This window comes from Protopterus annectens, chromosome 7.part1, assembly GCF_019279795.1.
Source record: "Protopterus annectens isolate FY-2018-M chromosome 7.part1, PAN1.0, whole genome shotgun sequence".
NCBI lineage: Eukaryota > Metazoa > Chordata > Ceratodontiformes > Protopteridae > Protopterus > Protopterus annectens.
The window spans coordinates 145,760,897-145,788,087 of NC_056740.1; the positions used below are offsets into that span (position 1 = coordinate 145,760,897).

The following is a 27,191-nucleotide window of genomic DNA, read 5'->3' on the forward strand; positions in this document are numbered from 1 at the left end:
ATAATACCCCCTCCCAAAAACTTATTTAAAAAATTAGATTCCATGCTACTTAAATTTTTATGGTTTCCCCTTAAAACATGCATGTAAATGGCACATTAGAGCTTGGAACAGTAATGGGATAGCTTAGATCTTTATTCCAAATCAGTTGTAATTAATATAATATCACATTGGATCACACCTACCTATCTATCTGGCTGTAAAACAATACATGAGCTTCATAAAACTGATGTCAGAACTATAGAAACTCAGTTTAAAGAACAATATGGAATAAGTAGAGTTCATTGGCTTTTACGTGAAGTTTGTTTATTTAATAAGAAGTTTGATAATTTTTCTTATGGTATTAATCAAATATTTAATAACTTTAAAACATAATTGATTGTAATTACATTAAACAATTTATTTTTCTTAAATTCCTTATAGCATACTCCCCTGATTGCCTAGAATGCAATGTAAAAATGAAAGGAAAATAACTTGATATTCTGGCATCAGTTTATTGAAAATAAGAGTATTAAACCACTAAACTCTCTTTTATGTAGTTTTGATAATAGTTGGTTGTTTATACATTCATTACAGCAGTTTATAGAAAACAAAATGAGAGCATCAATCAACCTAGAGAACGTATCTATACCTAGTTTGAGTCAACTTTTTATTAGGTGTCTTGAAAAGACAGATAATCAAAAATTAAGTACATCACCTATCTATAAAATGCTAAGAGAAGAGACACTCTAAAGTTTGACTCAGATTTTTGGAATTACTATGTAAAGATTAATGGAGAACAAATATCTGATGAATCCAAAAAAATTGTTATTGAATTCTACGTATGGTACTTTTTCTTAATTATATTGGCGATTGTATACATAGAAATTTATGAACAGGAGTTTCTATATTCAGCATAAAATAAATCTTGTACTCAAAAACAGTGAAAGTAAATGTTGGAAATATGATGAATTACTAGAGGCTAACTGGGTTCACATGTTCATCGAATGCAGAAATGCTGTTCAATACTGGAAAGACTTCAAATATTTTGTAAATGCTTTATTGTCTGATAACTGTCATATTTCTAACTCACTAATCATATTCAATGTTCCTATACCTAATCTTCTTCTTCTTCTTTCGGCTTTATCCCGGTTAGTCGTCGCCACAGTGGATCACCTGTCCGCACATTGAATGGCAGTGGAGTTTTACGGTGTCGAGTTGCCAGCCCGGCGCCCAACCTTCCACAGAAGGCACACTCACACGCACACCTAGGGCCAATTTAGAGTGTCCAATCCACCTACAGCATGTCTTTGGGATGTGGGAGGAAACCGGAGCACCCAGAGGAAACCCACGCGACCACAGGGAGAACATGCAGACTCCGCACAGAAGGCACCCAGCCGAGGATCGAACCGGAGAACCTCTTGCTGTGAGGCGGCAATGCTAACCACTGCACCACCGTGGCCGCCCTAATGTTCCTATACCTAATGTAATACCTAAATCTCAGATTCATTTACTCGTCAATTCTTGCTATTGCCAGAAAAGTTAATACTTTGAACTGGAAAAGTAAATGTTTAAAGATTTTATTAATTTAGCAAAAGTTGTTTGTAAAAAAGAACTGCAAACCATTTGTTATAGAACTCATAACATTACTCATAAAAAAAATAGCATGGCAAAAATTGGAAAACCTTTTGAAGAAATACTGATACCTTCTCATGGATAAAATGATTATGGATGAATGTAAATATTGTAAATAGTTTTGTTGTTTTATTGTATTTGTTATATGTACATTTGCGTATGTTTATAATGAAAGCAAAAAAAATGTTTTTGAAAAAATCAATATGTGGTTTTCTGACAAATCACTGGGATGATATGAGAAATGAAGTCACTAAAGCAAACATTTGAGTTTCAGACTTCAAATCATTCAGAAAATGTATGTTAACACAAACCATGTTAATCCAGCAACAACTTTCTAACTTTGTAAGAGCAATATTTAAAATCTGTCCCTAATTTGGGGCCTTTTCCCCACATTTCGTCAGGCTTTGTCCAGATTTCTTGCACTAACAAGTTGAGCGGTATGCTGAGGATTACAGTCATTCAGTAATGACAGCCGTGAGAGTTCCATACTAATAGTTTATAAAATGTATGATCATGCAACATTCACTGTTCTGTTAAGCTAAGTTAAAGAAGCTTTGCAAGTGTTATACTGGTATTTGTAGTGGCATAGGCAATACTGGCATCTTCATTATTGAACATGGCTTGCAGATTATCCAGTGCTCTCTGTTATTGCCTACCCTCACTGTACCAGCAGAAGTAAGATTTCTTTTTTACTTGAATATTTGAGGAGTGAAGAGGACATTAGGTGGCCTCTATCCATTTGAGGTGAAGGGATATGGTGCCTTTCTTTCCTCCTCTCATTTTCTGTATTTTCTTGCATCAGAAGCCGTGGTGGTGCAGCGGTAGCATTGTTGCCTCGCAGCAAGAGGTTCGCCTGTTTGATTCTTGGCTGGAGCACCTTCTATGTGGAGTCTGCATGTCCTCCCCGTGGTCGAGTGGTGTTCGAAAGTAATGCGTAAATGGGTGTGCCTTCTTGAAGGTTGGGCGTCGAGCTGGCACCTCGGCACCATAAAAATCTACTGCCAATCATTAGCGGACCGGAGTTCCGCTATTGCAACCCCTAACTGGGAAAAGCTGAAAGAAGAAGAACAACAACATTTGTCTCCCCTTAACCCTTATCTAGAAAGGAGTCCCTACTAGATACTCTCCTTATCCCAGTGAACTTGCATTTTCTGGATACAGTCAGGATAATTGAAGGTATAACTGATACTTTTATCTACAACAAAAACACGGAGTTTGAGATGGGCCACTTTTAGCAAGATGCTAGCTTGATATCCTGTTTGGGGGGGTAGATTTCAGTTCTTCTGTGAGAGAGTTAAAATGATCTGGAAATCAGCAGAATGACAAAACAGCAGCCAGATGATCCCAAAATCTTTTAATAAACCAATATTTTCTAGTGCCTCTGAAAACACCCTTTACAGAGTAAGACTGTAGCCCATAAACATTCTCCTTATATAACAACTTCAATTAAGGCAGAATTACATCATCAATTAAACCCTAAATAAATTAATAGCACCTTAGTCATATTCATTAAATAAAAACCTTCCTACTACACTCCAAGTTTAGACCCTTGGGAACCAAGGTATCATATTTCAATATAACAACAGTTTCTTTATACCATAACTTCTTTTTAATACTTTCATTTTCAAATGGGCCACAATATACTGATCTTGCTAGAAGGCCCCTTTCATCCCTATGATGGCAATCGTAAAAATGGGCAGCAAATGGACTTTCCATCCTAACCTTTGTAATATCCCTCAAGTGCTCCTGCAACTATATCTTAAAAGCCCTCTTACTCTCACCAATATACAATTTATTACAGGGACACTTGAGGGCATAAATTATTCCAACTGAATTATAACTAAAACTATTTCTTAACTCATATTTTCTACCATTAGCATCACTAAAATTTTGATACTATGTGCTTGCAACTACAATATTTCCCACATGGAATGGTCCCTTTAAGGGGAACACTTACATCAACAGTTACCACAGGTGGAATAAACCTCCCGTGGACAAGCATGTTACTAATGTTCCTTCCCCTTTTGTATGCAATACCTGGTACATTTTCTATTAAATTGCAAAAATCTTTGTTTGGCCAGAAAAAAAAAAATAATAGTACTTTAAAATTTTATTACTTCAGGACTAAAAGGACTATAAGTAGTTACAAAAATTTTTTTTTCAGTATTATCACTATTTTCCTGAACTTTAGGTTCCCTATTAGGTATGAAAATTCACTATCACTCTTAACCATCACAATATCTTGAATACTTGAATTATGTTTATTTACATCATACCCCCTTATAATAAACATGTATTTTGTATATTCTAACTCCTGAAGAAATTCCTTTTCATCTCCGTAGCATAAGGAACTCACCATAAGGGAATGCTGATAAAGTATGAGAAGGGTGGCAACTCTGCCCATTCAAATACTGATTGCCATCAATAAACTTTCTATGAATTCTTGTTTCGTTCCTGTGGTGGTCTTTGATCTGGAAATCAGGCTGGAAGAACAGAGGCCAACCTTCTGCTAATTCACATGCTTATTGAGTACCACAACAGCAGAAATGTTTCTATTTAAGCATATTCTGTTATGGCAAATATACTTGCACAACTGTGATTTTTTTTTTCTTTTTTGCACTTTGTCCTCCGCCTGCTAATCATCAGCTCCTTACCCCTTAGCCAGTTGGCCCATTTGTCCTCTCATCACTGATGGCAAGACTGTGCTGAGAAGAGCCATAATTAAGACAGCCATTAGGCTTGGCTTAATTTATTTTTAAATTTTGTTGTTATTGTTTGTTTTTAATGGGACATTATATCCCCATGTGTACTCAGCTAATGGGGGAAGGAAGTGTGCAATAAGCTAATTCTGGTGGGCATCCCTCATTTCTGCAAGGGACATTGCCAGCAAGTAGCCAGGCTAACCACCCCTGTGACAGGGGAGGTGGTTCCATGTTCTCCACCAGAGAGAGAGAGAGAGAGAGAGAGAGAGAGAACCTTCTCAATGTGCACCTTGAACACCCCCCCCCCCCCCCCCGGAAGAGTTGAATAGGACACACTCATTCACTCCACTCCTTCCTTGCTTCGCTCTTCCAGTGCCAAGGATGCTAATCAAATGCCACTTACTTTGGTCATAGTCCTAGCTCTGTCCCTCTGCACCACAGAGCCAGGTGCAGCAATTGAAATTTTTGTAAAATGATGGACAAAGTCCCAAAATTAGGTAAATATTTAAAATATTACTCTTATAAACTTAAACTGTTGATGTAATAGGTTATATGTTGGCATGTATTTTCTGAAGGATGTAAAGTTTGAGACTCAAATGTGTGTCATTATTTAGTGACTTCAATCCTCTGGGATCTGCCAGAAAATCACAAATTTTGAGGAAAAGACCAAAAATATGAGGCAAAAATCTGGGCATTCTTTGGGAATGTGGACAGTTGAGAGGTATGTGTTTGTATACTCCCCTGACTATGCTGCAGTTGGGAGCCGTTTAGAAATGGAGAAGAAGAGGATCACAGATCAGGCCATATAGTACCTGAAGTTCAACTTGGGATTCATGGAAAGCACTAGGAGAATAGTAAAAACACTGATATACAGAAGAATGGCTAAAATTAATTTTGGTTTGGCTTTCTTCTTTATATTTCTTATTGATGCAAGCAGTATGGAAAGGTTTTCCCCTTGTACTTCATGGTTGTAAACACTGAAGAAAAAAATTTAAATTCAGTTTCTGTAAACTAGTCTTTGTGAGAAAACCCCTCCTTCATGTGAAAGATTTTCAAAAAGCGTCCTATTTTTAGTATCCCAGCTCATTAGATATCACACTTGTTACATACAGAAGTGTAAGAACAATAAGCCAACCCTGTATAACAGAATTGGCTGGTTCTTTTGTAGGCCTTGGACAATAAAGATGTACTAAAGCAGTTTCCAAAGAGTCATCAGCACATTGGACTACTTGTTGAATTTGATTATGTTCTTTGTTACTGAATCTACCAGTAGAGAGAGAAGTGAGATATTGTCTTTGGTCTGCTCTTTTTGACAGGCTGTGCAGGGCTGCATTTGCAGTGTATGGACCACATTTTATAGATTACCTTGATGGTTTTAAGATTGAGTGACGGGAATAAAATTTAACAAATATCTGCAAAGATATCAGGAGTTTGTTGTGAAGAGCACAACTAAAGTATGCACAAATTGCACAGTCATTTACATAGTCCGTTAGAACCCTCTTGTACACAACAGAAAAAAGATGGATAGGGGTGATACGATAGAAATAATTATCCCATAAAGAATCAACAAACTCCATAAAGAATGCACATTCAGGTAAGTTATTCAAGCAGGAGCACAAACTGAAAATGCAAGCAGAATAGCTGGGGATGGTGTGAGGAAGTATTTTTGCACAGTGGTGTGCTCAATAAATTGATTATTTATTGGCATTTGTTTACTCAATGTATGACTGGGCAAAGACCCATTTTCAGCTGAGGCACAGGGAGAAAAGATGCAATAAACTTAATTGTACACAGTAAACAAATGTAAGGTACAAGGCTTTAAGACATGGTACAGTTTTTGAACAGTATGAAGAATATATACATTGAAATTAAAGAATATATTAACACTCCTGAGTAGGTAGCCATGCTAGTTACAAGCATTAAAGACATTTTTATACATTTTTATACATTTTTGGGTTTTCTGAATGATGCTGTCTGTGCATCCAAATAGAAGTAAAAGCAGTCTCTAGAATTTGACTGATGCAGTCCACAGTATTTATATGATATAAAAGGAAGGTATACGAATTGCATAAATAAAGTAAGATGTGAATGATAGGAAATGTAAATAGAGAGGAGGTACATGTACATGTGAAAGTAGGACAGCTGGTAGAGATGTTGAAGGGAGCTGGATGGTACAGTAAAATGGAACAGAGTCCTAAGAAATGTACTCTGTGAGGTGCTGACTCTATCCTGGAATAGGTGGGTACAAAGCAATGAAGCTGAGGTACTGTTTCAGTTTGGATTTAATGGATTTTAAGGAGCTTAGTGGTCTTGAAAGTTAAAATAGAGTTCCATGTTTTATTACACATAGTACAATAAATCACCTTCAGTGGTTTTAGATTTAGTTATGGTGAGTAAGTATTTGTCTACAGAGCACACTGTTCTGTTTGGGGAATATGGCTGAATGCTAATATTTAGAGATGGGCACTTTCTGGGTTAGGGAAGTGTTGGTAGTTAATACGTTATGGCCATGTTAATGCTGGCCTTGTCTGTGAGAAGGGTTTTTTTGTACGATAGAGGATCCTGTTTTGAGGGGGTTATTACCTGTTGAATAATGATAGTTGAATTTCATCTGATAATCTATGATCACACCTAATAACTTAGTATGTGAAACCACTTCAATTTGTGTGTGGTTGGATGTTACTATGAAATTATTATTATTATTTTTTTTTTTTGTTGGACAGGTGTTTGGGAGTGAAATGCATGAATTTGGTGGTCTTAGGGTCAGGAGGAGTTTGGATCCATCCAGCTTGGATTCTAGGGATGCAAATGCCTAAGTAAGTTCCTGAAGCATGGGCCAGGCCTTGAATATGCAAGTGAGGGTTGAATCATCAGCATATTATACTACTGATGGGCCTTGAATATACACAAACACACACACACACGTTGAATCAGCATATTATACTACAGATGTATGTTTGGAGGCAGTGTGGTGTGTATTGTTAAATGTATTGAACAGTAAGGGGCCGAGTACTGATTCTTGGGGCACCCCTAATGGAATGGGTAAGATGGAAGGGAAATCATTTTGCCATTTGACAGCCTGTTCCATGTGTAAGAACTGGCTGCAGAACCAATGGAGAGAGGCTTCGGCAAGACTTGAGAGTTTGCATGGTAAGTTTTGGTGGCAGACTGTGTCAGAACCTTTAAGCAATTTAAGAAATATTGTGGAGATGAGATTACTAATGTTGTTGAGATTAACATTGTCAGTGCGGCTTACTAGGAAAGTGGAAGTACTGTGGTTAGGGTGGAAACTATGCTGTGCTGGAGAGAGGAAATTTTTCTTTCATATGTAATTGAGTTGAGCATTTGCATCTTTCTAAAATTTCATGTTTTTTACAGTAAAAGCTGTAAATAAATCCAAGAATGCATGCAATTTATGTTTGTTTTATATATATATATATATATATATATATATATATATATATATATATATATATATATATACACATACAAAATTAGGTTACTGAGATAAAGCACAGGTCACATCATGACCAATCGAATGCAGGCTAAGCCTGGATGAAAGAGGAATAATAGTGGTTAATAAGAAATTGCAGTCTGCATGGTAGATATCTTTCCATATCACTGTTGCAATATTCATAACTTAAGGTCTCTCCTACCAAGGATAGCCTAACGTCTGACCAGTATACCAAAGCCTTTAGTACTTATAGGTATCCTACATTACACGTACACTCCCTGCACAAGGCATAGAGTATAAAGGTGATGTACAGACGCATACAGTCCAAACTACTTTGCTGCCAGTCCAAACTCCATTGTTGAATGTTGGTCTGCATGCCCTTCTGCTGAGCTGGTTACCAAGCTGCATTTCAGATAAGTGTCCCATTGGAGGTTCTTCTTATCTCTTTCTTTTAATTTAGTGTTCTTGGGTTCATGTCATCCAGAAATTGAAAATGTCAGTGTGGGAGACAGATTCCCCATATAGACTGTCACGACCAGTGTGCAATGTCTATTATGTTTGGGTGCTTCCCCATACGCAGTGCTCTATCTGCTATGCTTTTGCCCCAAAACCCTACATATTCAGCTCTCCTCTTAATTTACCTTGAGAATTACCCTCTTAAGCTGTTGCCTGAAGGTGCTGTGGCAGAATCTTCCCATCCCAGGGGTCAGCCATCTGCTAAGAAAAAGGCAAAAAAAAACTTAGGTCTGATACGGCCGCTGTCCAGCCTCTCCTGACATCTCTTTTGAGGCTAGCAAAAGTCCAGAGGATCATTTGGTTGCCTCAGATTTCTCTGCCATGACCCCATTGGTAGCCGGCATGGATCCAACTATTTGTATGTCCTCAAAGGCTTTAAACATCTGCTCCTGATGTTGAGGGAGAACCTTGGCTGATTATATCTGAGGGACCAAGAGAGATTCAACATATTTTAGTTGGGGAGGAAAGTCCTACTATGATTATTGAATGCTTCCAGAGGCTTGACCCCCAGAGGCTGTTTTGTAAGGATGTCCTGCAGACTAAGAAACTGTAAACCAAGCATGTTTCCTCCATAGTTAAAGATTCCCAACATGTATGGCAGGATTTTACTCTGGTTATTCAATGGTTTTATGACTTTTTGAATTCTCCTCAAGGGACATCTGTGTTTGCCCCGTCCTGGTCTTCCACACCTCTTAAAAGATTCAGAGAACTAGATTCTTTGGATGAGGAACTGGATTCTGGGGAAGAGTCCCTGGTTTTACTCTTCTCATATTCCTCCCCCCCTTGGGCTATGATTCAGAGAAAGAGGATTCTATTAGTCCAGATCCCCCTTTGGAGTAACTTTCCTTTGGGGATAGTGTTGCCTGTATAATGGAGGTTTTTAAATGGGATTTTTCTCAAGACTGACATTTAGAAAATATATTATCTCCTCCAGCTGGATATTTCTAAGCCATCAGGAATTCCCCCTGTTCTGACTGCCCTCCTGGATAGCTTTTCACCAGCTTCTGTGGACCCTGATTCTCAGACCCCTGCACCCAAGAAACCTAATAGACTTTACAAAGTGGCCGATTAATTTAAATGTCTTTATAAATGCCCTTCTGTAGTGTCTGTCTCTTCAGACAAGACCTTCAAGCTGTTGACTTAAGTTGCTCCCTTCAGATAAGAATAGAAGGGCTATGGAGAGGCTGGAAAAAAAGTTTACACTGCTGTCACTTTATCCTTCCGGGCCATCGTATAACCAGGTGTGTTTTGGCTGTCCTTTCTCAGGTTTCCAAAGTGGTTTGTGACCTTCCTGACTCTTGAGGGAAAGGCTTTTACCCTTTCTCTATTGGGCTCTACCTCTTAAGCTGCTACTAATGCAGCTATGATGCAGCTGATGCCTCCTCCAGGGCTGCTGCCGTTAGTTCAGTTATAAGGCATTACTCTTGGCATCATCTTCTGGCTTTGCCTGATGACATTAAGGCCAAACTATTGGAAGCTCCTTTACATAATAAAAATCTTTTTGTGCTACTGAACTTTTCAAGTCTCTCCAGAATAAGGGTAGAGCCTTGCAGGAGTTGAAACATATTTTTGTTTCTGTTATCCCCTCGTTTCAGAGGAATTATCCCTCCAAATCTGTTTTTTATAGGTAGTCAAGGTCTCCACTTAAGGGGAAAAAGGGTTCTAGATGTGTGCATCATGCTAAGTCTACTTAGACCCACTACCATAGAGAGATCTGCTTTTCAGGATAAGCTGGGTTTCAGCAATTGTCTCTCCTTTCCTTTTGGCCAGGTTCCCTTATCTCTCCATCTTTTCCTGCCCCTTCCAAATTGGTTAAAGGAACACAACAGATTCTTGGGTTCTGTCCATTATCCTCCAGGGATAGTTCAAGATTTCCCAATCCCTTCCTCCCTTTTTGGGCATTCCTCAACCTCCTCAGGAAAAACTTCCTCTTCCCTGAGGTGCTCCATTCTCTTTTGGTCTAGGATACTATTCAAGCTGAGCCTCCTGCCCAGGTAGGGCATTTTTTTATTCTGTAATGTTTTTGGTCCTCAGAAAGGAGAGAGCTTGGGGACTTATTCTGGATCTTTCCCAGTTCAACACCTTTCTCAAGTTTCATTCCTTTTGGATGTTCTCTTCAGACTTTATTTCCCCTTCTTCTAACCCAGGCCTTTATGGTCTCTCTAGATCTACACCAAATGAGCTGTAACCAGCACTGACGGGTCTCAAACCTAGGATCCTGCACACTATAGCCACAGCAATGTACCACTATACCAAATAAGCTGTTGGCATCTGTTGGATGTAGGCATCTCAAAGATGCCCACCTTCATATCCCCATCCATCGCCTTTCCAGGAAATGTTTACATTTCTCTGTTTCTTCCTTGCATTTTCAGTTCTCTGCTTTGCCCTTCGGGCTCTCTCCAAAGGTATTCACCAAATTATGTGTTTCTGTCATTGCCTTTTGCAGGATGAGAGAAGTTCAGGCTCTTTCCCCCATGTTCTCTTTCAGGATCTCAGTTTTGCTATTTCCATGTTTGGAGTCTTGGGCTCACCATAAACTTCAAGAAATGAACTCTTAACTCCTTCTCAGGATCATATTTTCATTGGTTGCAGGCTTTATACCAACCCCATGCTGGCATCTCTGCCTGATCCCCAAGGCCCTGTCTCACTGCCTTTTCCAGTCTTTTCTTCCTCTGGCTTCAGTCACAGCAAGGGAATTTCTCAAGGTTCTTGGGTTCATGACTTCCACCATTCCCATGCTTACTCTGGCCAGGATGCACATGAAAAAGCTTCATTGGTACTTCATGTCAGTGTGGCTTCAACATTGTCACCCCCTAGACTTCCCAGTACCATTCCTTCCCTGTTTAAGCTTACGCTTCACTGTTGGATTCAACTCTCTCAACCCGGGGCTTCCCTCCAGGCTCCAGTCCCAACTTGAGTTCTTTACAGACTCATCAGACAGGGGATGGGGGACCTCCTTTGGCTCTCTCAAGGTTCAGAGTCTCTGGCCTCTTCATCAGGAGTCAGACAGCATCAGTATAAAGGAGATAAGAGCTCTGCTTCTAGCTTTTCATTCCTTCTTTCATCCTAGTCCCTCAAAATGTTCTCAGACAATACCACAGTGCTGTGTTATGTCAACAAGCAGAAGGGTTCAGTGTTCTATCTACTTTGTGGACTAGCTCTTCAGGTCTGGGATCAAGCTCTCCAATGTTGAGTGACTCTTCAGGCAGTCTACATTCCCTTGGAACACACACTAATGGCTGGACTCTTTCAGCAGGTACAGCATACAAGCTAATGAATGGATGCTTCACAGAGATGTGTTCTTGGACGTTGCCCATTGGTGGGGTATTATCAGGTAGATCTTTTTGCCTCCACTCTGAACAGACAACTTCTTTATTCTGTTGTGGAGTTCAAGTCCCTCTGGCTTTGAAAGTAGGCATCTTGCCTTTTCCTTGGAAGGGGATGTTTCTATATGCCTTCCCTCCCCTTCCTCTCTTACCATGAGTCTTGCATAAGATCAGGCAGAACTCTCCCTAAATCTTGCTAGTGACTCCCTATTGGCCATGACAGCATTGGTTCCCCCTTCTTTCTCACTTGGTCAGGGGCAGTTACCACAAGTTACTTCATCAGGTGAATCTTCTCACACAAGATAAGGGGTCTCTTATCCATCCTCTCTTGTCCACTCTTCACCTGATGTTGTGGGCGATAGGGTTTTGATCCCTATCAGACACCTCTTTTCTGAGGATGTTTGTGTTTTTGCAGGAGGCCAGGAACCCAATATCATGAAATCATTTGTCCAAATGGAAAAGATTTTCTGTCTGGTGCTTCTCTTGCAATCAGGATCCCCTATCTATGAAGGTTCCTCTGGTTCTCTCTCATTTTTTTTTGATCTGCTGGGTTAATGTATTTTTCAGTTAAGGCTCACCTGTCAGCAATTTCTGTTTGTCTGCCCTTGCATCCTCCTTTGACCTCTAAATTTGAGGTCAAGCAGTTTCTTAAAGGCATCCTTCACATCAGGCCTCCCAGAAAGCCCATTCCACCTTCTTGAAACCTCACTTTTATTGTTAAAAAAATTACTTCATCTCCTTTTGAGCCTGCTTCTTCAGCTTCCTTACAACATTGTACTTGGAAGACTGTTCTCCTTTTGGCTTTCACTTCAGCCAAGAGTCTCTGAGCTTCAAGCCTCATGACCATTCTTCCTGGCTCTTGAGCTTTTGTACTTTCCCTTAGGTTATGAATACTGCAGCAGTGATATGGAAGGACACAGTCCAGTTGTGTAAAACCTTACCGTAACAGTAGATGTCCTTCTCTTCACTGTTGCAGTATTCCCTCCCTCCCTCTTGCCCCCTCTGCTCTAGCCTTGTTCTTTCTTGCTCCTGGCTGAAGATTCTTCCCTTCTCGGTGCCCATGTTTTTCCTTGCCCTTAGTGCCTTTCTGTTCCTCCAGGGGCTTTTCCAGCTCTGAGTGTGTGCATCCATATGTTACCTTTAAGCTCTAAGCCTTGTGCTAGGAGCATATGTGTTAGATGTGATGATTATTAGTACTAAAGACTTTGGTATACTGGCCAGGCATTGGGCTATCCTTGCCAAGAAATCCCTTGGGTTATGCATACTGAAACAGTGAAGAGGGAGGATATCTACTGTGAAAGTCAAATTGTACACAACTGTACTTTACATATGCAGACTAAGTGAATCAAATTTCTTTATTTGTCATTTGTTTACTGGGAAAGTCTGACTTGGAACAAAGCAAATTTTCAGCGGAGGCCCAGGGAGAAATGCTCCAGATGCATGGCATTGTAACATGGGAGGAAACCAGAACTCCAGGAGGAAATCCACACGAATGCAGGGAGGGCATGCAGACTCCACACAGAAGGCACCCCAGCTGAGAATTGAACTGGAGAACCTCTTGCTGTGCAGTGACAATGAAACCGTTGCCCCACTGTGCAGTCCTAATGGGTCTTATCTGATAATAACTGTGGTTTCTGTTCCTTTATGGACTATACAGATTTCAGGATATGCTAGCTTAGTGAAATTTCAATCAGTTTCAAACAGGGTTGTCTGGAACCACTTCTGCCAAACCTAAAATAACAAGCAACTGTTTTGAATAATGCCAAAAATATTAGTTGTCTGAAATGAACAAGAACTCTGGATAAGGCGCAACTTGGGAGGGAGACTTCTTTCATAGTTGTTTTGACCTTGGAGTTTAGTCTAATTAGGAGAGGAACAGTGGGTTGCTGCTTTATAAAATGCAATATATTTTGTACTTTTCTGATATCACTTTTGGAACAAATAGTATTTCAAAGAATTAAAAAGCTTTTGTGCACTGCATTATTTTTGTTCTAGTTGTATTAAAATGCTCTATTTACCAAACCATACTACATAATTTTTTACACTGCATAAAGTTGAAGTAAGTGCACTTGTTACATCATTCAGCTATACTATACTTATACTATACTTATCAGCATGCCCTTGATCCAGGTTTGCCACCTAAATACTTTCTAGCAATATTTTTGTATTTTCTACTTTTCATGTTTAAAAAAAATTCTAAATGCACATAAAAGAACTATGATGACTGAAAGTATCAGACTTTATTCATAAAGGTCAAATGGTCTACATATGGTATTATAATGCTTCTCAAATGTCCAGACTTTCTGTCTTATATTTTTGGCCTGTTCCTGATGAAATGTGTAGTTTTCGGACAAATCGGTGAGGACTAAACTCACTAAAAAATTACATACATTTGAGTTTCAGACTTTATATTTCAGAAAATACCACACTAAATAAAGCCTTGTTCTAGAAATTTTCTAAGCTTATAAGAGAAATATTTAAAATATATCCCTATTTTTGGGCCTTGGCTCCCCATTAATTTTGGCTTTGTCCAGATTTCTTATGCGAAGAGGTAGGCTATATTAATTGTCCTAAATCTATTTTTCTTTGACATTTCCAGATCAGCAATGACTTTCAGTTTAATTCTTGACTTATTTGTTTATTTGCTCACATATGTTTTGCTTCTACCTTTATCCAGTCTCAACCTTCTTTTTTGCTGCCACTCTCATCCTGTCTTGTTCTGTCAGTTCTTCATTTCCTACTAAGCCTATACATTATTTCCTCTGATTTTGTTATCGCATGTGCCCCAGTGGAGTGGGGTTCTATTAAAAGAAGGAAGAAACTTTCATTTTGTCATCTCTGCAGTAAGACTGTGAGTCAAGCATTCTGTGGCTTTTTTGTCTATTGCACTGTAACAATGGGAAGTTTTGTTTTCCCCCCTAAAACATTCCATTCCATGTTGGCAGCTGGCACACATTGTTTTGTTGCAATGCAGCACCCAAATATGCTCCCATATTCCACCTGTGTACTTTGTATACATGCAGTACTCGTGATCCATAAAGCAGTAGCTGAATGCCCATCTTCCCGGTGTTATCCCCTGCCGCCCATTACGATTGACCCATCTCCTGTATTATAAGAAAAAAGAACAAGTCTTTGTCTATTCAGTTGTTAACTATTGAGTAGCTGTCTACCCCAAAATTGCTACTGAAACTGTATTACCTCAGCAAGAGTTCTACAGCAGCAGAGAGAGAAAAAAGAGACTTTGAATGGATTAAGTATCTCTGTTTTGCTTTTTATTGCTTATTTTTGCTAACCGCATTATTTTGAGCATTTTTTATTAACTTTGTAATTTATTGGAACTGTGTTTTTAATTCTATTACTGTTTTCACTTTAACTTATCATTTTTAAGTGATTTTCAATTGTAACTGTTGTGGGCTACACACTCAAGTGCAATAGCCATTTTCTGCCTTGAAATTGTTTGTATTACTGTATCTGTTTTAATTAAAAAAAAAAAAAACAACCCCCCCCCAAAAAAAAAATCCTCTCTCTTTACTCATTTCCCGCATTTTTATAACTAGTAGAGTCTGGTTTTCAGATTTTGCTGAATTCTGGGCTGTTTTGTAGTTTCTGTGTTGCCCAGAGCATACTAAGATGGAAGGAAGCTTCTCTGTTCATCAGTGAGAGTGGTGAGCTTGGAGCAGCCTATCTGTCGCTGGAGGAGTGGTTTCAGCTCACAATCTGTAGTTTTATTGGCCATTTTGGACTATTTGTATCCCTTTCATCTTTCTGTTTAAAAAACTGTGTTTGCGCGGATTTGCACAGTGCCATTTAACTAGGGTTAAACTATTATCGGCACCAGGAAGTCTGCTCTTCAAGTTTTCCCTTAGAACTAGCCAGTTCAGTTTTTAAGCACTCAGACCTGTTCCTCGTAGCTCAGCACTTGCTTAGAAACCATTGTAAGCACCATAAATTGCTACAGCACTCAACTCTCCTTACCAAGTCAGAAAAAACAGTACTTAAAATAGTACTTAAATAAGTACCTATCCAGGCATATCCAAGGGTCAGCTCCGGGTGTTTTCTCCTGTCCACCTGGTGAATCTGGGCATCCTGAGGCAATGTAGCAATTGCCTCATGTACACAGGCAGCCCTCTCCTCCTACAGCCTAACACTACAACCTGTGAGAGATGCACTTATATTGCCAAATTGGAAGCCAAGCTCTCTCCAGCCAAGACTGGACTAGTCCGTCAGGAGGAGAAGGTATAAACACTCTCACCACACCACACACATATGCCTTCAAAACCTACATCTACATTCTTAAAATAAATATGCCCAAACAGAGACCTCCAAAGCTGAAACGCAAACAACCAACACCACCAAACACAACCCAAGTGACACAACTCACAAAACAAGTGTGCCACTCAACCTCAGCCCCTAAGCAAATACAACGTACTCAGCACACTAGGCATAGGGACTATAGTCAGGCACACTGATGTCCCACTCACCAGGCTAAACAAGGAGAAGATTACAGTTAGCTGCCTGTTAGAAGCCAAGATCCACCACATAACGCACGCATTCAGGTCACACCACAACAAGTAAAAATATGACTTTGTCATTGTTCATGTTGGAGTCAACAATCTGAGATGTAATTCCCTGGACTACATGAAAAGAGACATGGAGGAGCTCTCTGAATCTTGTAGCCCAGGCAGGTATGACCCTAGCCCTGAGTAGCATCCTGCCATCACCCAGAAGGACACCTCAGTGCAAGGACAAAATGATTGACTTCAACAATTGACTAAACTTCTGGTGTCATTCTAAGGGGATCCAGTCAGCCTGGGATGACATGATCGACAGGCCATGATGCTTTGCAAGAGATGGCCTGCACCTGTCGCCTCTGGGTTCCGGATACTGGCTAAGGCTCTTGCCACCCCCATAGTGCCTTTTTTAGGCAAGGTTCAAATGACAAAATTACCACCATAACTGGTACAACCAAGCAAAATCTGATGGTAATTCTACTCAGTGCTAGAAGTCTAAACTTCAAAATGCACTCACTTGAGGCACTCGAACATCGACATCTGTGCAGTGACAGAGACCTGGTTCAAGGCTCGAGAGAGCACCCCTGCAATACCAGGCTACAATTCATACCACACCTTTCAGCCATCTAACCTGGACCGAGACACAGGTGGAGGTGTGCCAATATTCACCAAGGATATCCACACCTCCAGGCTAATTGCCCAATATAATGCATCTGAAATTCTCCAGGTGCAACTAACACTACAATCCAAATTGTAGCTTGCTACAGATCCCCCACCATGCCCCAAGACTCTCACTCTACTTTTCTTAACATACTGGAAAATATTAAGGTACAACCCAACACCCTCATACTGGGAGACTTCAACTACCCCGCCATTAACTGGGAAAACTACTCGTGTACCAACACATTTGCACAGCATTTTTTTGGAATTCATAAATTCCAGTGCCTTGGATCACCTGATCCAGACCCCCCACCAGGGGCAGAAATATTCTAGACCTGATCATTACCAACATGGGTGATGGGTGCTCCACACCAGAGGTCAGTCCTTCATTGGTCAGATCCGACCATAAGCTAATCACCATAGATATCCACATCCCGCCCCCACCCCCTGTTAAGGAAATCACTGTAAAAAACTTCTCCAAAGCTAGCTTCATGCTTTTTAAGACAGAAGTGGTGAACTTAACCACACCCATGCAGACGGATAGTAGTAGTATGACTGCTGAATCCTACATCAATGCACTGTATGAACATGTACACGAGTGCATAGACTATGCCATCCCAAATAGATCCAAGATGCTATCCTTCAAAAAAAAAAAGAAGCCAATCTGGTGGTCCCCTGCCATTAACAAACTATACAACAGAAGGAAGAAACTGTTGCAAAAAAGAGTAAAATCCCAAGATTGGAAAAACTCCCTTGTTAGCCTCAGTAAGAAGCTGAGATCCCTCATAAAATCCTCCAAAGCTAGTTATGAAAACAAAATCACCACTGATTCTTAAGACAACCACAAAGCATTCTATAGCTATGTTAAGAATCTCAATGGCAACACTCAGATCTGCTCAGAGCTACAGCACAATGGCACTAAACATACAGCTGATCTCGCCAACATCCTGGCGGATAGGTTCAGTGCAAATTTCACCCCCTCTTACCTCCAAAAGGGCCCATCTCTATACCAGATGAATGCTAAGTCCCTGTAATCACAGCCACACAGATGAAAAACGCACTTGCCAAAGCCAAAAATACAGCATCCATGGGATTTGACAACATCCTAGGTTGTGTTCTGCATGAACTACAAACTGAAGTGGCACGCCACCTAAGTACCATGTTCAATTAAAGCCTCACTACAGGTTTTGTGCCCGCTGAATGGCGCACAGCTACAGTGATCCCACTCCACAAGGGTGGATCCACCACGAACCCCGGAAACTACCAACCCATCAGCCTGACGAGTCTCCAAGGCCATGGAACGTATCATCATAGAACTTATAAACAAAGACATAGGTAACCTGCAAACTCTGGAACCCAGTCAGTTTGGGTTTGTGAAAGGTAGATCATGTCTCCTAAACCTGATTGACTTCTTTAAAGCAGTCACTAAAGCCATGGACGAGGGTAAGGCGGTTCATACAGCCTACCTACATCTCGCCAAGACCTTCGACAACATTCCCCACTCTGGTATTATTGATAAAGTCATGAAACTGGGCATAAACCCCTATGTCACGCAATGGGTGGCCAACTGGCTCACTGACAGAACCCACACAGTGAAAGTAGCAAATTCCAAATCCATCTCCAGACCAGTGACAAGTGGAGTACCACAGGGATCAGTCCAGGGTCCCCTACTGTTTGGCATCTACTTCTCTGAAGTTCAGGCCAACACAGAGGGCTTATGGCTAAAGTTCGCAGACGACTGCAAACTGGGAGCCATCATTGAATCTCATAAGGATGTGGACATTCTACAAAAGGGCCTCGCTGAGACAGATGTCTGGTATCAAAGCCATGACCTCAAGCTCAATGTGAAAAAATGCATAGTCATCCCCTTTGGGAAAAACCCTGTGACAATGAACTACCACATAGGTGGTAGTCCACTCAACATCGAAAGTGTGATACGAGACCTAGGGAGACAGGTAGATAGTAGTCTCTCCTTTGATAACCACATAACCACAGTAGTCAGGAAGTCATCCTATGTGGCACGCCTCATCACAAAAAGTTTCTCATCCAGAAAAAAAGAGGTAATTGTCCCCCTCTACTCAGCCCTCATGAGACCTATTATAGAGTACAACACCCTGTTTGGGATGTACCTCAGAAGACATTTGCAGCAACTGGAAAGACCGCAGAAATACCTCACAAAGAGGATCACTGGTCTCAAACAGATGCCCTATGCAGACCATCTTAAGAAACTCCAGCTCTATTCCATTGCATATCGCCTATGCAGAGGTGATCTCTGCCTAACATACAAAGCCATGTCAAACCCAAAGCTGTTGGACATGCTACACTTAGCAAAATCCCAATCCCTTTGGGCCACATGCCTCCAGGGACTTTAACCTTGCCATCACAATAAACAGAACTTGCTGGAGGGATAGGTTCCTGTCCCAGAGACTTCCCTTGCTCTAGAACAAGCTGCCCATTCATGTCAAACAGCATATCATTGGCCCTTTTTAAGAAAAATCTGTACAACTGGATGGGAAATAGGAAATTTACCCTGGGGATCACTTCTGTGGCTATGCTCGACAGGGGCACAGGTAAATACGTTTTTGGGTGGCTAAAGCCAGATAATCTTTATGGTTAGGCTTATATAGGCCCTGGGGACGATAGGTTCATAGGTAGGTACTAGGCTATCGGTGCGTGCAAATACCCTCTTTCAGCACCAGTGGGTTGTCTTTGCTTTAGACTTTGTGGTAAGATTCTGAATGAATGCCGTGGTTTGCGGTTATAGCTAACATTGCTCTTCATATGGCACTCACAGCACATGGTACATGCTTATCATTTTCAGACAAATCTGTCAGTCTTTCATAACCTCATGCCAGAGTAAGACTTTTGTGTCACAGCTGTAATGTAATTTTTTTTTGCATTTCTAGTATTAATGAAACTCCATTTTGTTTAGAATGTGTGGTTTTCTTAATCTGCATATCTTTGGGTTACATTTCAGGAAAATGGTAGATTTCATATACTTTTATACTTTATTTTATCTGGATTTATACTGATTTACAGATTTCCCCACATTCTCCTTTAAGTACACATTTTCAGTTATCCATAGTGAGTGGTTATGGAAACATTTTGCTACAATCTTATTAATTGGTTGCTTGTGCTGTTAAGTTATATTGAGGTTTTTCCATCCACCTGAGTTTGTGAGCGAGTGCAGTTTTATTAGCGGTCATCTGCAAGAAGCTGTACTCAGGTATTCACTATGAAACTGCTAGCATAGCAGTTGACCATCTGTCTAGTTTTTTTTTTCTTCTTTTTTTTTTTTTTGCAAAATAAACCTTAACCTTCTCTTTGAATCTTGGCCACAATTTTTTTTTTTTTTTGTGGGGTAGTTAGGCTTTCAGGTTGTCTCAGGCTTTGTATATTTAATTTAGAAAATAAGAGTCAAATGGATACACAGTTGGTTATAAATTGAGGTTATTACACTCAGTGATCACTGATTTCTTGGCCTTGCATAAAAAAGGGTCTTACTGCCACATTTCCATAAATTAGTTTGTCACATAAGGAGTGATACTGTAACAATGTACTATCTTAGCCAATAACATTACAATAGTTGTTTTTGGTAAGTTTAGATTGTTTATACTGAATTAAGGTATAGTAGAAATACACATATGTAGTAGGCATATTATTAATAATCAAAGATTTATAACAGTCTTTATTTTTTCTTAGTTTCCCCAGGAGCTTGTGACATATGGTGGAAATGGGCAAGTTTTCAGCAACTGGGCTCAGGTAAGAGTAGCAGTAAAGCTTTGAGAAGAAATGTATTTATTTGTACCTGTAGTCTTGTCATTGGTGGCATTTTGTTTCAGGCTTCTGGCTGATAAATCTCACAGCCATCACATTTGAATTTGTGGCACATGGTATAACAGAGCAATGGTCAAAGTACACCTCTTGGGAGCAGAGGCGGTATAGTAACATCATATATTTTTCTCTCTATGCTGAATTGGTTATGCATATTACTGTCTAAGGTGAGACCCTTTAACTTAAGAGTAGCTAATGTCTGCAAAACATAACAAGAAACATGATTGTTTTCAAGGGGCATTCAAATATATTGAGTAGCAGGCATCCCCTTATCCAAAATGAAGGGCATTTGCAGATTTTAAAGTTAGGCAGTGATTTCCATTGCTGCGGCTTAGCTTCCTTTGACATCTTCATTATTTTTATTCTTTTGATGGCATCAGTGTGTTGCAGAGAAATGTAGCTGAGCTGTCACTAGCTAAAGATTATTACTTAAAGAATAAACAACCAAAATGGCACAAGTCATAAGGGTTAAAGCTCTCTTTGTTTCAAAAATGAGCAGTCTGCCATTACTGCATCTTCAGATAATTTGCTGTCGGTGGTTTAAGTTTATAATGTGAGGATTTTTAAACACAAGGAAATGCGTTATATTTGTCAAATTGGGTGAGGGATTATCTTTTCTAGTGCTGATTTTACACATTTTACACATTTAACAAATCAGTAAACAGTTTTGACCATGTACAAATTTAGCACCCATGAAATGAAGTGCAGTATTACCTGAAAGCAAGTAATTGAAGTGACAGTTAGTTTCATTGGCTGTACGGATGCATAGCTTGGCATTCAGAGCTCTGTCATGCTCGAATGATCAGCATCATTTTTTTTCTGTAGCCCACAAAACAATATTGCTAAACAGAAGTTATGCAACTCTTTCTGACTGGTCTGCAAAGCGCCCTGGAATCAAATGTTTTTATTAATGCATTTGTGGATGAGTGGAGTCGCACTGCAATTTTGTGTTCTTCAAAATTTTCAGTTTTAAATTTCCACTGCTTCATCTACTGTAGTAAACAGGGACATTCTCTTACTCCTGGTATTCTGTACAACACTCATTGTTGCAAATAAATCATACATTTTAGAAAATGATTTGGAGTAGGGCAGCTTGTGATAAGTGAGAAGAGTTACCTGTTAAAATTAATTACAGAAGACATGTTTGTGCGTTAAGTAATGTCCTGCTTAAGTAATATACAAATGTCTTCAGAAACTTCACTTAAAAGCTAGTAGTTTTTGACAGGCCTGTTGGTCTGTATATTCATTCACTTCATTAAGAACGTTCACTGATATTCCTTGGCCCTTCCTAGAAATCTGCTTCTGCAGAATGTGTAAAATGCACATCCAATGCATTGTAAGGCATGCTCCTTAGCTGAGCTGTATCTTCGGAGATGGGAGTTTTAGCTAATTATCATTCTGTGTCATCACGGTTCCTATTATACCCGATATTCTACAATCACAAAGTTTTGACTTGGCATTCTGCTTGGTAATCCTAAATGAGTTGACATAGCTTTTACTTACTGGATATGTAATCCATAAGCCACTGCAGTACAGGAAGAACCAGCACTACTTGTGCATGTTGTAGCGACTGGTGCTTTTTGTTACACTTGTCCAGCTTAGTGTCACACACATACAGGATTTCATAACTGCACCATGCATTGTTGCATGTATTATAAACTAAGAATTCCACTAAGAGGGCCTTGAATATTAATATTTTTTGTAGATGACTTCATAGCTCTCAACTCTCCATTTACAAAATATATGGAACACTGACTCTCACAATGTGAAACAAATGGGCAAAATGTGGAACACTTACTAATAACTGCAGCTAGGAAGCTCACAGCTTGATTAATGCATGTTATTTTTATATTTACAGAAAGTTCTTTTGATGAATTGTTATGATTTAATATTATTTACCAAAGATATTTGTCAAGAAAAATTAACAATGACTGTGAGACAAACCACATGTGATACAGTGTGGAACCATACCTCTCAAATGTACAGATATTTGCAGAATGTCCAGATTTTTGCCTCATATTTTTCGTCTGTTTCTCATAAAATTGTGTTTCTGGAAAGTCACTGGGAAATCATTGAGGGCTGAAGTCGGTAAATAATGACAGACATTTAATTTTTACTTCATACCTTTCAGAAAATTCATGCTAATGCAAAACCCATTTTTCTATCAATTTTCTAAGTTTGTAAGAGCAATGTTTAAAAATTGTCCCCATTTTTGGGCATTTGACCTCCCCCATTATTGACAGCTTTGTCCAGATTTCTTGCTCTGAGAGGCTGAGCGGTATGTATGGAATCTAAAGCTTAAGACTCAAAATGAGAAATATTCTGAATAATAAGGGACTTTTGAGAGGTATGGCCGAATAATTCCCACAGTGAAACTGCTCATTAAATCATATTTTCACGCATCCTGGATTAAGCTGTTGCTGTTTTAAAATTTAACTATAGCACCTAACTGTGATATTAACTGCAGCTGCTATCTCTGATTTACAGGATCTACACTTTCTGGAAAAAAGCATAATGGGATGAATATGGTGTGCATTACACATGGGTTACTACCTTGTACATGTATGCTATGCATGGCACATAGGTTAATATCTCTGCAGTGATTTTGCCTTGGTTATTTTCCATCTACCATCTAATCATGTTGTACATTGTACTGAGTTGCAGATAAGAGGTTTCTTTATCTTGTATGCAGGACTAGAATAGCATTTTTTCATCTACTTTACTAGAAAGGCTCACCCAAACTCTGCTACACTTTGCTGTGAGGGAAAGGTTAGTTTGCTTTTTATTTGTTGTATCCCTTTATTGCCTTTTTCTATTTTGACTACTGTGATTGCTGCGGTAGCATTGTCGCCTCACAGTAAGACGCTGTCCAGTTTGATTCTCAGCTAGAGCGTCTTCTGCGTGGAGATATGCGTGAATGGGCGTACCTTCGTTGAAGGTTGTGCGTCAGGCCTGGCAAGCTGGTACGTAAAAATCAACTGCCAATCATTAGCGGACCGGAGTTCCGCTGTGGCGACCCCTAACCGGGAAAAGCCGAAAGAAACAAACAAACCTTGTGCTTTACTTGTATTCTGCTTTTAACTGCATATTAAAACTTGAAAAGAGACCACAGCTCTGTCTCTCGTGAGTCGGGCAGAATTTTTTTTCTCCACCCTCCCATCCGGTTACTGTAGTGTTCTTAAACACCACTGTCTTTCTAGTTGCCTTCCCCTTATGTTAATTTGACCATATATCTCATTTCCTCTCTATTTTACTGGCTTGTGTGAGTAAGCACAAGATTATCATTTTGTGAAATCACTCCCCTTCAACTATTTAAATTTATTGGCCATCCTACTGTATTCCATAGTTCCAGAATACAAAAGGGACCACCCCCTTTCAATCTATCTTGCTGTTTTAAAAATAGTGACTCTCCACTAAAACCTAACTTTTTAGACAGGTAAAACTTAAATTACCTACTTTCACATCTAATTACTCTAGTGCACACTGTAGTATTTAGGATAGACCATTTTTTTCATCTTACCTTTAAGCATACCTGTGACTAGCACATGCTTTAAAACCTGTGACTAGCACTTGCTTTAAAACCTGCTGAAAAGCACTAGGAAGTCTTAAACTGATACAAGCATTCAACTCTCCTTGTTAATAAGGAGAAATTAATCGTAGCCACTAAACAGCCTATAATTGCAAAGTACCTTGCTAAGGTAAGGGAAAACAGCTATTGTACTTTGCAAAGAAAAAGCACCAAACCAGGCATGTCCAAGGGTCAGCTTCCGTTTTTTTCTCCTGCCCACCTGGTGAATCTGGGCATACTGGAGCTATGCAGCAATTGCCTCATGTACACAGACAACCCTCTCCTCCTACCACCCAATACTACAACCTGCGAGAGATGCACTTACATAGCCAAACTGGAAGCAAAGCTCTCTCCACGCAAGATTGTGCTAGACAGTCAAGAGGAGAAGGTTAACACCCACACTACACCTCAAGCAACACATAGCCCTTCTAAACCCACACATAGCAACACTAAATCCACATATGTGGAGGCCTTTGACAGTAACCTGCCCAAGCAACAAGGACCTCTGAAGCTGAAACGCAAAAAAAACCACCAATCATAACCAAAGTGTCACATTTCTCACAACACCAGTGTGCCACCTTACAACAGCCCCTAAGGCAAGACAACGTACCAAACACTTAATTCATAGGTGACTCTATAGTCAGGCACACTGATGACCCACTTAGCAGGCTGAACAAGGAGAAAATTACAGTCAGCTGCCTGTCTGGTGCCAGGATCCGCCACATAACACATGCACTCAAGTCACTCCACAACAAGTACAAATATGACTCTGTCATTGCCCATGTTGGAGTGAATGACTTGAGACTAACCTCCCTGGACTACATGAAAAGAGACATGGAAGAGCTCTCAGATCATGTGGCCCAGGCAGGTATGACCCCAGCAATGAGTAGCATCCTGCCTTTGCCCAGAATGATACCACAGTATAAGGACAAATTGATCGACTGCAACAATTGGCTAAGCTTCTGGTGTCAGTCAAAGGGGATCCAGTGTCTGTCTGCCTGGGACGACAAGATCGACAGACCACCATGCCTTGCCAGAGATGGTCTGCACCTGTCACTCCTGGGATTCAGGTTACTGGCTAAGGCTCTTGTCACCCCTATAGTGCCTTTTTAGGCAAAGTTCAAAGGACAAAACCACCACTGTAACAGGTGCAAGCATGTAAAATCTGAAGGTAATGCTACTCAATGCTAGAAGTCTAAACCTCAAAATGCACTCTCTCGAGGCACTCATAAAAATGGAGAACATTGATATCTGTGCAGTACCTGAGACCTGGTTCAAGGTTCCAGAGAGCACCCCTGCAATACCAGGCTACAACTCCTACCACACTTTTCGGCCACCAAACCAGGACTGAAACATTACAGGTGGAGGAGTGTCCATATTCACAACACCACCAGGCTAGTTGCCCAACACAATGTGTCTGAAATTCTCCAGGTGCAACTAACACTAGGTAAGACTGCAGTCCAAATTGTAGCTTGCTACAGATCCCCCATCATGCCCCAAGATTCTCACTACACCTTTCTAAACATACTGGAAAATATTAAGATACAACCAAACACCCTAATACTGGGTGATTTCAAACACCCTGCCATTAACTGGGAAAACTACTCATGTGCCAACACCTTTGTCCAACGGTTCTTGGAATTCATAAATTCCAATGCCCTGGATCAACTAATCCTAAGTCCCACCAGGAGCTCCAATATCCTAGACCTGGTCATTACCAACATGGGAAATCAGTGCTCCACACCAGTGGTCACCCCTTCATTGGTCAGGTTTGATCATAAGCTAATCACCCTTGACATCCACATCCCACCCTCACCCCCCAGTAAGGAAACCTCCGTAAAAAACTTCTCCAAAGCCAACTTCATGCTACTCAAGTCAGAAGTGACAAACCTCATGACACCCATACAGATGGGAACTGAAAGTTCAACTGCCAAATCCTACAGTAAGGCACTATATGAGCACATCTACTCGTGCATGAATCGTGCCATCTCCAATAGAACCAATTCGCTCTCCTCCAAAAAAAAGAAGCCAATCTGGTAGTTCCTTGCCATAAACAAACTTTACAACAAAAGGAAGAAACTGTTGCAGAAAAGAGGAAAATCCCAGGATGCAAAAAACTCCCTTACCAGCCTCAGTAAGAAGCTGAGATCCCTCATAAAATCCTCCAAAGCTAGTTACGAAAATAAAATTGCCAAAGATTCCAAAGACAACTACAAGGCATCCCATGTCTATGTCAAGAATCTAAATGGCAATGCTCGTATTTGCTCTGAGCTACAACAGAATGGCATTAAATACACTGATCCCAAGGATATTACCAATATCCTGGCAGATTGATTCAGTGCAAACTTCACCCCTCTCTCACCCCCTAAAGGGCCCATCTCAGTACAGAAAGATTGACAAATTCCAGTAATGGCCACACAGTTAAAACAATGCACTCTCCAAAGCTAAGAATATAGCATCCATGGGAACAGACGGCATCCCAGGCAGTGTACTACATGAACTACAAAATGAACTGGCACCTCACCTAAGTGTCATGTTTAATCATAGCCTGCCCTCAGGCTTTGTGCCCACTGAGTGGCGCACAGCTACAGTTATCCCACTCCACAAGGGGGGATCCACCTTGGATCCCAGGAACTATCGCCCCATCAGTCTGACGAGCCTGATCTGCAAGGCCATGGAACGTATTATCATGGAACTTATAAACAAAGACAATAGCAACCTTCAAACACTGTACCCCATGCAGTTTGGGTTCTTGAAGGTCCAATCTTGTCTGCTGAACTTGATTGACTTCTTCGAATCAGTCTCCAGAGCCGTGGACAAGGGTAAGGTGGTCCACACAGCCTATCTGGACCTCGCCAAGGCCTTCAAAACCATCCCCCACTCTGGAATCATAGATAAACTTAATAAGCTGGGCATTAATCCCTACATCACTCAATGTAGTACCAACCTATGAACCTATAAAAGAAATTCACCCCAGGGATCACGTCAATCTCCCTGCTAGACTGGAGT

At 40.3% G+C, this 27,191-nt stretch overlaps 1 protein-coding gene across 1 annotated transcript in view; it reads left to right on the plus strand.

Moving 5' to 3' along the window:
- The window catches only part of UROC1 (urocanate hydratase 1), a 1,269,467-nt gene that overhangs the window by 293,917 nt on the left and 948,359 nt on the right, over nucleotides 1–27,191 (plus strand). Inside the window, exon 5 of the mRNA XM_044078604.1 lies at nucleotides 20,483–20,542. Coding sequence (XP_043934539.1) covers nucleotides 20,483–20,542 — 60 coding nt within the window. The remainder of the gene's footprint in view (nucleotides 1–20,482; nucleotides 20,543–27,191) is intronic.